The sequence below is a fragment of the Maniola jurtina genome, chromosome 18 (genome assembly GCF_905333055.1).
Source record: "Maniola jurtina chromosome 18, ilManJurt1.1, whole genome shotgun sequence".
Lineage (NCBI taxonomy): Eukaryota > Metazoa > Arthropoda > Insecta > Lepidoptera > Nymphalidae > Maniola > Maniola jurtina.
In genome coordinates, this window is record NC_060046.1 from 2905497 (window position 1) to 2917961 (window position 12465).

At 39.1% G+C, this 12465-nt stretch overlaps 1 protein-coding gene across 1 annotated transcript; it reads left to right on the top strand.

The window, feature by feature from the left end:
- Nucleotides 1-713: 713 nt before the first annotated feature.
- LOC123874619 (mucin-2-like) lies at nt 714-6875 on the top strand. The gene is made up of 5 exons (XM_045920109.1): nt 714-890; nt 1236-5421; nt 5470-5637; nt 5686-5853; nt 5902-6875. The coding sequence occupies exons 1-5, from the start codon at nt 714-716 to the stop codon at nt 6873-6875; spliced, it is 5673 nt and encodes a 1890-aa protein (XP_045776065.1).
- Nucleotides 6876-12465: the final 5590 nt, after the last annotated feature.

The window sequence follows — 12465 nt, forward strand, 5'->3', positions numbered from 1 at the left end:
GTTGATCCAAAGCAATCCACCCTATCGATTATTTAATCGTCGTTTAAGTTTATTTCGATTATATAGATAAAGAGGAGGTGGACAAATTTTAAGTGTACGATCATATTATTATCATGAACGAAATAATAGTTATAGTATTATGTTCGTTTAGTTATGTTATCTTAATTTTACCGAATGCAAATTATTAATTTGGAAGTCATTTTTTTAATACGTCTCTTTATAATGTAGATTGTAATTACATTTTTATTTTAATGCAACTATATTAATTATTTGCATAAAGTGCTTGGTTAACAATTAATTCAAAAATAACTTCTCCTAGATCTCCAACTATATTTTTTAGATTGTAAAGGTAAAACAAGGAATATGAAATAATGAATATTTAGTGTATATCACAACATTATGGAAGTGTGACAAAGTTTATTACAAAGATGTATCGTTATTTATTTTTGATTATCTATTTTTACCACGGTGTATTTTGTAACGATTGTGTGACTGAGGATTTTGAAAATGGCTTCGAGGAAAGATTTACTAACACTCATGGGGTCTGTGTTGGGAGTTCCATGTGGAATCATGATCAATATTATACGTCTTTGAATATTGAAATTCCTCATCCCAGAAGTACTAGTTATATTACACCGCAGCCATCTTTGAGCTGTGTTTCGTCGTACAAGTTCATACTAACTGAAGATGGGATATTAGAATTGAATATTTATATGGTCCCAGCAGTTCCGGAAAGTGATGAAGTGACAGTTCTAGTTTATCAGTCGGTCGACCAAGGGAACGATCGAGTAGTAGGAGCTATGAGCCTCAATGTATGGAGTCCGACTTTTGTTCCAGGTTGGCAAACTCTAACAGTACCTATCAGTGGAAGTGGTAGAGTTAAAGGCTACGTAAGTGTGTTTATTTTATTTTAGAGTTTCTTTATAAATAACTGGCCTCGACTTAAGATTTAATGTAATATTTTGAACTACGAAGCGTAACAGAGGTCGCCCACGGCGACTTTTTGCAGTTTTGTATCACTACTGAATCGCTGCTGTACCGCATTACAAATGCGACTAATGGCCAAAAGTAGCAATGATATGTAATTTATCTATTTTTCTGAGAATCGAGTACAAAAATATAGCGGTAAATTAAGTTTCCAAATCTGATATAATATTATTAATGAAATAGTAGTAAGCAGTTTTATTTACTCAATCAGCGTCTATTATAAAATTCAATATTTCCTTTTTTTTTAGATATCGTTATTTGGAAGGGCTTCACCGACATCAATTGTGCTGATAGACTCATTCCGATACATTGCACCTTCAATCGATAATGATTTATGCGTGATATATAAAGAAGAAACTGTCCCCGAAAAGCCTACGAGCACTGCTGCACCAAATACCACTCAAAAGCCAACTACCACCCAAAAGCCGACTATTACTCAAGCTACAACTACTATTCAAGAGTTAACTTCCACAGAAGGGACTGTTGCTACTCAAACCCCAAGTACCACTACTAAGGAAACCACCTATCAAGAACCAACAACCACTCAGAAGACAATTACTACTCAAAATGCAACGTCTCAAGAGCCAACTACGACTCAAGAACCAAGTACTAGTGAGAGGCAACCAAGTACCACTCAAGAGCTGAGTACCACAGTTGAGACCACCATTGCTGAGAAAGCTACCACCCAAAATCCAACTACTGCTCGGGACCCAACTACCACTCAAGAAACAACTATTACTCAGAAACAAACTACTATACAAGAGGGAACTACAAGTCAAAAGCCAAGTACAACTCACATGCCAATTACGACTCAGGAGCCAGCTATCACTCAAGAGACAACTACTACTCAAAAACAAACTACTATACAGGAGGGAACTACAAGTCAAAAGCCAAGTACGACTCAGGTGCCAACTACAACTCAGGAGCCAGCTACCAGTCAAGAGACAACTACTACTCAGAAACAAACTACTATACAAGAGGGAACTACAAGTCACAAGCCAAGTACAACTCAGGTGCCAACTACGACTCAGGAGCCAGCTACCAGTCAAGAGACAACTTCTACTTCTACTCAGAAACAAACTACTATACAAGAGGGAACTACAAGTCAAAAGCCAAGTACGACTCAGGTGCCAACTACAACTCAGGAGCCAGCTACCAGTCAAGAGACAACTACTACTCAGAAACAAACCACTATACAAGAGGGAAATACAAGTCAAAAGCCAAGTACGACTCAGGTGCCAACTACTACTCAGGAGCCAGCTACCACTCAAGAGACAACTACCATAGAGGAACTAACTACCATAAAACAGGACACCACAAGTCAAAAGCCAAGTACAACTCAGGTGCCAACTACGACTCAAGAACCAGCTACCACTCAAGATACAACTACCATAGAGGAACTAACTACCATAAAACAGGAAACCACAAGTCAAAAGCCAAGTACAACTCAGGTGCCTACTACGACTCAAGAACCAGCTACCACTCAAGAGACAACTACCATAGAGGAACTTACTACCATGAAACAGGAAACCACAAGTCAAAAACCAAGTACGACTCAGGTACCAACTACGACTCAGGACCCAGCTACCACTCAAGAGACAACTACCATAGAGGAACTAACTACCACAAAACAGGACAACACAAGTCAAAAGCCAAGTACAACTCAAATGCCAACTACGACTCAGGAGCCAGCTACCACTCAAGAAACAACTACCAGAGAGGAACTAACTACCACAAAACAAGACACCACAAGTCAAAAGCCAAGTACAACTCAGGTGCCAACTACGACTCAAGAACCAGCTACCACTCAAGAGACAACTACCATAGAGGAACTAACTACCATAAAACAGGAAACCACAAGTCAAAAGCCAAGTACGACTCAGGTGCCAACTACGACTCAGGAGCCAGCTACCACTCAAGAGACAACTACCACAGAGGAACTAACTACCATGAAACAGGGAACCACAAGTCAAAAGCCAAGTACGACTCAGGTGCCAACTACGACTCAGGAGCCAGCTACCACTCAAGAGACAACTACCATAGAGGAACTAACTTCCATAAAACTGGAAACCACAAGTCAAAAGCCAAGTACGACTCAGGGGCCAACTACGACTCAGGAGCCAGCTACCACTCAAGAGACAACTACCATAGAGGAACTAACTACCATAAAACAGGAAACCACAAGTCAAAAGCCAAGTACGACTCAGGTGCCAACTACGACTCAGGAGCCAGCTACCACTCAAGAGACAACTACCACAGAGGAACTAACTACCATGAAACAGGAAACTACAAGTCAAAAGCCAAGTACCACTCAGGTGCCAACTACGACTCAGGAGCCAGCTACCACTCAAGAGATAACTACCATAGAGCAACTTACTACCACAAAACAGGATACCACAAGTCAAAAGCCAAGTACAACTCAAATGCCAACTACGACTCAGGAGCCAGCTACCACTCAAGAGACAACTACCATAGAGGAACTAACTACCACAAAACAGGAAACCACAAGTCAAAAGCCAAGTACAACTCAGGTGCCAACTACGACTCAGGAGCCAGCTACCACTCAAGAGACAACTACCATAGAGAAACTAACTACCATAAAACAGGAAACCACAAGTCAAAAGCCAAGTACAACTCAGGTGCCAACTACGACTCAAGAACCAGCTACCACTCAAGAGACAACTACCATAGAGGAACTAACTACCATAAAACTGGAAACCACAAGTCAAAAGCCAAGTACGACTCAGGAGCCAGCTACCACTAAAGAGACAACTACCATAGAGGAACTAACTACCACAAAACAGGAAACCACAAGTCAAAAGCCAAGTACAACTCAGGTGCCAACTACGACTCAGGAGCCAGCTACCACTCAAGAGACAACTACCATAGAGGAACTAACTACCATAAAACAGGAAACCACAAGTCAAAAGCCAAGTACAACTCAGATGCCAACTACGACTCAAGAACCAGCTACCACTCAAGAGACAACTACCATAGAGGAACTAACTACCATAAAACAGGAAACTACAAGTCAAAAGCCAAGTACCACTCAGGTGCCAACTACGACTCAGGAGCCAGCTACCACTCAAGAGATAACTACCATAGAGCAACTTACTACCACAAAACAGGATACCACAAGTCAAAAGCCAAGTACAACTCAAATGCCAACTACGACTCAGGAGCCAGCTACCACTCAAGAAACAACTACCAGAGAGGAAATAACTACCACGAAACAGGACACCACAAGTCAAAAGCCAAGTACCACTCAGGTGCCAACTACGATTCAGGAGCCAGCTACCACTCAAGAGACTACTACAATAGATGAACTAACTACTATACAAAAGGAAACTACAAGTCAAAAGCCAAGTACGACTCAGGTGCCAACCACGACTCAGGAACCAGCTACCACTCAAGAAACAACTACCAGAGCGGAAAGAACTACCACAAAACAGGACACCACAAGTCAAAAGCCAAGTACAACTCAGGTGCCAACTACGACTCAGGAGTCAGCTACCACTCAAGAGGCTACTACAATAGATGAACTAACTACTATACAAAAGGAAACTACAAGTCAAAAGTCAAGTACGACTCAGGTGCCAACCACGACTCAAGAACCAGCTACCACTCAAGAGACAACTACCATAGAGGAACTTACTACCATAAAACAGGAAACCACAAGTCAAAAGCCAAGTACAACTCAGGTGCCAACTACGACTCAAGAACCAGCTACCACTCAAGAGACAACTACCATAGAGGAACTAACTACCATAAAACAGGAAACCACAAGTCAAAAGCCAAGTACGACTCAGATGCCAACTACGACTCAGGAACCAGCTACGACTCGAGAGACTACTACAATAGATGTACTAACTACTATACAAAAGGAAACTACAAGTCAAAAGCCAAGTACGACTCAGGTGCCAACTACGACTCAAGAGCCAGCTACCACTCAAGAGACAACTACCATAGAGGAACTAACTACCACAAAACAGGACACCACAAGTCAAAAGCCAAATACAACTCAGATGCCAACTACGACTCAAGAACCAGCTACCACTCAAGAGACAACTACCATAGAGGAACTAACTACCATAAAACAGGAAACCACAAGTCAAAAGCCAAGTACGACTCAGGTGCCAACTACGACTCAGGAGCCAGCTACCACTCAAGAGACAACTACCATAGAGGAACTAACTACCACAAAACAGGAAACCACAAGTCAAAAGCCAAGTACAACTCAAATGCCAACAACGACTCAAGAACCAGCTACCACTCAAGAAACAACTACCAGAGAGGAAATAACTACCACAAAACAGGACACCACAAGTCAAAAGCCAAGTACAACTCAGGTGCCAACTACGACTCAAGAACCAGCTACCACTCAAGAGACAACTACCATACAGGAACTAACTACCATAAAACAGGAAACCACAAGTCAAAAGCCAAGTACAAGTCAAATGCCAACAACGACTCAGGAACCAGCTACCACTCAAGAGACAACTACCAGAGAGGAAATAACTACCACAAAACAAGACACCACAAGTCAAAAGCCAAGTACAACTCAGGTGCCAACTACGACTCAAGAACCAGCTACCACTCAAGAGACAACTACCATAGAGGAACTAACTACTATAAAACAGGAAACCACAAGTCAAAAGCCAAGTACGACTCAGGTGCCAACTACGACTCAGGAGCCAGCTACCACTCAAGAGACAACTACCAAAGAGGAACTAACTACCACAAAACAGGAAACCACAAGTCAAAAGCCAAGTACGACTCAGGTGCCAACTACGACTCAAGAGCCAGTTACCACTCAAGAGACAACTACCATAGAGGAACTAACTACCATAAAACAGGAAACCACAAGTCAAAAGCCAAGTACAACTCAAATGCCAACAACGACTCAGGAACCAGCTACCACTCAAGAAACAACTACCAGAGAGGAAATAACTACCACAAAACAGGACACCACAAGTCAAAAGCCAAGTACAACTCAGGTGCCAACTACGACTCAAGAACCAGCTACCACTCAAGAGACAACTACCATACAGGAACTAACTACCATAAAACAGGAAACCACAAGTCAAAAGCCAAGTACAACTCAAATGCCAACAACGAGTCAGGAACCAGCTACCACTCAAGAGACAACTACCAGAGAGGAAATAACTACCACGAAACAGGACACCACAAGTCAAAAGCCAAGTACAACTCAGGTGCCAACTACGACTCAGGAACCAGCTACGACTCGACAGACTACTACAATAGATGAACTAACTACTGTACAAAAGGAAACTACAAGTCAAAAGCACACTACGAGTCAGGAGCCAACTACTGCCCGAGAGACAACTACTACTCAAAAACAAACTACTATAGAATGGGGAACTACAAGTAAAAATGTAACTACTACTCAAGAGGTTAGTACTACTGAACAGACAACAAACACTACTGATGAAACTTCCACCCAAAAGCAAACTACGACTCAGGAGCCATATACCACTCGAGAAACAGCTACTACTGAAGAACTAACTACTATACAAGGGGAAACTACTAACAAAAATCCAACTACCACTCAAGACGAGTTGAGTACGACTATAGAAACAACTACCACTGTTGCGCCAACTACCACCCAAAATCCGACTACAACTCAGGAGCCAGCCACTACTCGAGAAGCAACTGCTACTGAGGAACTAACTACTGTACAAGAGGGAAATACAAGTCAAAAGCCAACTACGAATCAAGGATCAACTACAACCAGTATAACAACTACAACTACGGGGGCTACAATACCAACTTCTACTTCGGTTACAACGCCACGGCCTCCTATAATAGAATCATCGCGCCTCTCGATATCTATTTTGCTTGTAAAAATAAAGAAATTTTTTCGGTAGGACTATAGTAAATATAAGACGAATTTCACCGTCCGTCTATTGATAGGGCGCGTCATTTACATTGTCCATATTTTGTTAAAGTTACCTACCTCTAATACCTATTTATAAATAACGTTGATAGAACATACTAAGAAGTCAAAGTATAAAATGTATCTAGTCTTTTCGGTACTATCTTTGTATAGTATCATAGGTTGAGATGACAATCGGGGTATGAGGCGGGGGGACGTCCCGCAGGGGCTGTGCGGGTGTGCGCGGCGTCCCCACCCTGATTACCATCTCGATCTGTCGCGTACTATACCCATAGTATTTAACCCCCGACCCAAAAAGAAGGGTGTTATAAGTTTGACATTTGTATCTGTGTCTGTCTGTGGCATCGTAGCTCATTAACTAATGAACCGATTTTAATTAAGTTTTTTTTTGTTTGAGAGGTAAGTTAAGTTGATCGAGAGTATTCTTAGCTATAATCCAAGAAAATTGGTTCCGCCATTTGAAAGTTATCAGCTCTTTTGTAGTTACTGTAACCTTCACTTGTCGGGGGTATTTTAAATTTTTAATTTACACTTGTTTCGATAATACTATCGATTTTTGTTTTACTTCCGAACTAAACTGATGAATTAGAACCTTAACCAACTACGTTAAGGTAGATTTTGCTTTGACGTAACAGTGATTCGGTACTCGAAATGTATCAACGAACAGTCTCTATTTCATTTTACTCTGTTTCATAACGTCTTTATTTGTTAGATAAAGTTTATCTGGAGATTGTGAAACAGACCCTTAGTGAGGAAAAGAGATTCTTCTTATTGTGAAGTATTTACTTGTAGTAATAAAGATGATGTCTCACTACTTGCTATTGGCATATTGTGTTCGCAATCATAATTTGAGGAAAACATGTGTGAACTCAATTTAAATTTTATGAATATTGGTATTTTTAACCCCCGACCCAAAAACAGGGGTGTTATAAGTTTGACGTGTGTATCTGTGTACCTGTCTGTGGCATCGTAGCTCCTAAACTAATGAACCGATTTTAATTTAGTTTTTTTTTTGTTTGAAAGGTGGCTGGATCGAGAGTGTTCTTAGCTATACTTAATCCAAGAAAATCGGTTCAGCAGTTTGAAAGTTGTTTTTTTTTCTCTCGTCTGGCTTTACAAAGATTAGCCAATGTCAAGTTTGTAGTTATTTGTAACAAGTGAGTTAAACTATACAAGTATGGACCCCGTCTGTGCCGGCGCTCGCCGACATACGCACGGCACCCCCTTAGAACGCTTTCCAGTCAGTTTTAACAAAAAAAAACACTCCAAAAAGGCAGAGCACGCCCGCCAGCTAACACCAACACAGACAAAGTCCTCCGTTTGAAAGTTATCAGCTCTTTTCTAGTTACTGTAACCTTCACTTATCGAGGGTGTTATAAATTTTTAATTTACACTTATAAACATGTATATTAAACAAACCTTTGAGTATTTCGGCAATGAAAGTGTATGAATTTGTTAGCGATTCTCTCAAATTGTTATACTTAGTTTTAGATTTAACTATGTACTTAGTTTTATTTAAAAAAAAGTTCAGGCTGCGTGGTAGCAGCAGACTCATCACTTTTCGTATAGAACCCCGTATACGATACACGTAAACTCTAAATCCTAAAAATCTTATATTTTTAGTATAACGCCTCACTATATCATGTTTTGTTTATAAAAATAATAAACAATTTTTCTTTCATATAGATACATTACTTTTCCTTTACCGAACTGTTAACCGTCTCATTGTTTCTGTTAAAATAAACTCTTACATACTCATTTGGGCTTAGGAATAAAATACTTAAATGAGGAATTTTAATGTGTATCCGGTTTTGATGAACCACCCTGCGTGACAATATTTATTAATCATTCAGTTGTTAATCCGGCGCATCCGTTCAATTAATTATTCAGAATCAACGATAACGTCTCAATACATAGCTAAAGAGCAGTTAGCAAAATTTGATGAGTGTAGATCATTATCACCTTCATCATCATCAACTGGTTGCCAGCACATTACTGAGCACGAGTATTCTCAGAATGAGGTTTGTCCGGAGTCTACCACACTGGTCAAGTGCGGATTGGCAGACTTCACACACCTTTGACAACATTACGAAGAACTCTCCGCCATGTACGTTTCCTCTCGATGTTTATTTAATTGCTTAACAGGGCTCTCTCCGTCACTCGTTTCATACAATCGTAGTTCCAATTTCATTTGAATATTAAGCAACCAAAGTCCATGAAATTTTGCAAACGTATTCTAGAAACTAATATCTGTGTCTGTGGTGTTTTAGATTTTTCTAAAAATATGTAGTTTTAAAATTACAGGGGCTCAAAGATTTGCATGAAAATTTTTAAGACCCCGTAACTTTGAAACCGAATATTTTAACAGAAATCTGGAAAACCACAGACATAGATATTAGTTTCTAGAATATGTCTGCAAAATTTCATGGACTTTGGTTGCTTATTATTCAAATGAAATTGGAACTAGGATTGCATGAAACGAGTGACGGAGAGAGCGCTCTTAAAACGCACACAACTTCGAAAAGTTAGTGGTGCGTGCCCGGGATCGAATCCCTAGGAGGCCAACAACTTAACCACTGGGCTATCACCACGTGTAAATAATAATATAATGCTTTTGATACACCTAGTTGATGATTAAAATTCATATTAAGTACAGTACGTAATAATTTATTAAGTCTATGTTAGCAGATAAAATACGGATTAAAAACACACCTTCTTCATTAGAAAATATTAACAAGTTCAGCATAATTAAATTATCTAATTTTACTAATTTTTATTTCGTATTTGCGTCAACTGTGTAGGTTATTAATAAACAATTAATATTATACAACGGTCGATACGATATTATACGGTAACGGTACGATATGCTACGATATTAACGGTACGATATTATACGGTCTACAATTACTTGCATAATTAGTTCCAACATTCCATAGTTTTACTTTTAATAAAATTATTTCGTAAAGAACAAAATAAATTATAGAATTTTCAAAATGCATCTCATAAAAGCTGTTAGCTCCTGCCCTATACAGAAAAGATAATATTATACAATAAAAACCAGGGTGTTGAAAAATTAAAGTTTAATATTAATCGCAGAATTTCGGGAGAAGGATAATTATCCTTATAATTTCATGATGTATCCTTATTATTTATTGTTAGTTTTTGTTTGTAATAGCGTGATGTGTGAGATGTGCTTAACTATAGATTTTGAATATGGCTTCAAAGATAACTTTACAAACACGTACGGAGTGTGTACTTTGGGTCATAGTATGTGGAACATCGAGCAATACACATCTTTCAATATTGAAAGTCCTCATACGAGAAGTACTAGTTTCGTTATGCCCCCACAACGAGGTACCTCTACCTGCATGACATCCTTCACGTTTACAGTGTCCAGTGGAGGCGTTTTAGAAGTGAACAGATTTATGATATCAAAAGCGCTTTCTGATAGAGTGGTTATTGAAATATACCGTATCACTGATGAAGGGCGCAGTTCTATGGTAGCTAATAGCGCATTTGGTCCCCAAGAAGTAGATAGCATTCCGGGTTGGAAAACCGTAAGAATTACCATTCCTGACAGATTTGGAACATTCAACGGCTATGTGAGTAACAAAATAATTATTAGGATCCTGTCCGAAAGGTCAAACGGGACCCTATTACTAAGACTGCTGTCTGTCCGTACGTCCTTCCGATATATACAGCGTATCGGAAGGACGGGTATCTTTAAAACAAGAGTGAATAGGCACCTTCTAGGTAAACGCGTCCCATCTTAGACCACATCATCACTTTCCATCAGGTGTGATTCTGGTCAAGCGCTTACCTATTGTGAATAAAAAAACGGACGGATGGTAGTGGCATGTTTGAAATATAAACCAACAAACCAACAATTTTCGCCTATATAATGTGGGTAGTGGTGACTTAAATGTGTTTTCACACCACTCGCTCCAGAATGCCTTATTACTGACCTGTTATTCTAAAGGTAATATACGTCATTACATTCCTATGAATTAGCCGGGCTGTAATGTTGTACAGAAATCCATTAAAGCCCATAGGGCGTAATGTAGCGTCTAAAAAGTTTTTAGTTATCATAAAAAAAGTTATCAACTATAATTGCTGTCTCGCTTCGACCTGTGATGGTGACCCTCTCACACGCGCGATTTAAATTTTCTATCTTGCTTTGATGAGTGATGGCGTCTCTTTCACAAACCATAGATTAAAGAATTGAAAATTCCCTTCAAAACTTATCTGCAACACCTTGTGCGAAACTTTATATTATGGTGTTATTGAAATAAATTATTTATTTAACCTGAAATTAAAATGTCGAGTGATGACGATGATGGCAGCAATAATCTAACTCCGGAAACTATTAAAAGTGTTCAAAAGTGCTTAAAGTGTAATAAACGATTTGCTCCCAGATATTTCTAAAGACAGATAGGTAGGTACCTATATAAGCATACGAAGATTTTGATTTTATTGCGGGGTGTGAAAAGCAGAGTATACAACTTGGGGACAATGCTGTCTTAGTCTTGGGCACCCCTAAACCCCGCGCTTTACTCAGGATTCTAGATGTAACACCCTCGCTACGCTCGAGAGTTACTCTAAAATCCCTCGTTCGCTTGGCATTTATCCAGGTGCCCGTAACGTAAGACATTACATTATCCCCATAATCTACTATTATATTATACGTAGTAAAAAATTTCGTTTTGTTTTAGATAATATTTTGGGGAATTAATTCACCAACATCGATTATGTTGATCGACTCATTTCGGTACATTGCACCATTTTTTGACAAGGATTTATGTGTGATTTATAAAGAAGAAGAAATTACTTCTACTGACAAGCCAACTTCTACTGCAGCGCCAACTACTACTCAAGAGACAATGACGCCTGAAGAATCAACTACAACGATAATCACAGATTCTTCTCAAAAATCAACTACAATAACTGCGGCAGCTACAACACCGACTACTACGGTTGCAAGCACATCTACTGAAACACCGCGCTTTTATATGTCTATTTTGTTTATTAAAATAAAGAAATTCTTTAGATAGGACGTACTATATTCCATTTGCTAAACTTTTAGTAATCAAATTGTCTTCAATGAATAATACTTACCTATAGATAAAAATAAATTAATAAAGGTTTTTGATAGCTTAATCTTAAGTATCCGGTTTTGATCAAAAGTCATAGCTCATTAGAGCTACCCGGCACCCGTCTTGCACCGCCTTAACTCGCGCGGTTAGTAAAATTCTTTAAATGGACATACGCTCATTATATTATCAACTTCCAGCGAGGTGTTAGTACGTTACGAAGTTAGAAGAAGTAGTGAGCGATTTCCATAGAAGTCCATAATATAAAGAATACTAACCGCGCGATTCGAAGTTCCGCAGCTTAATGCCGGGTGGCTCTAATAAGCTACGACCTTTAATCTCAAGTAAGCCACATCACCTTGTTTCACAGCCTAAAAAACTTTAATTGTCTCCTCTATCTTTTTTATCCATCTTCTTATCTAAGCTCACTGTAGCTTCAAAACTTATTTCTTATTTGCACAAACTTTAAAA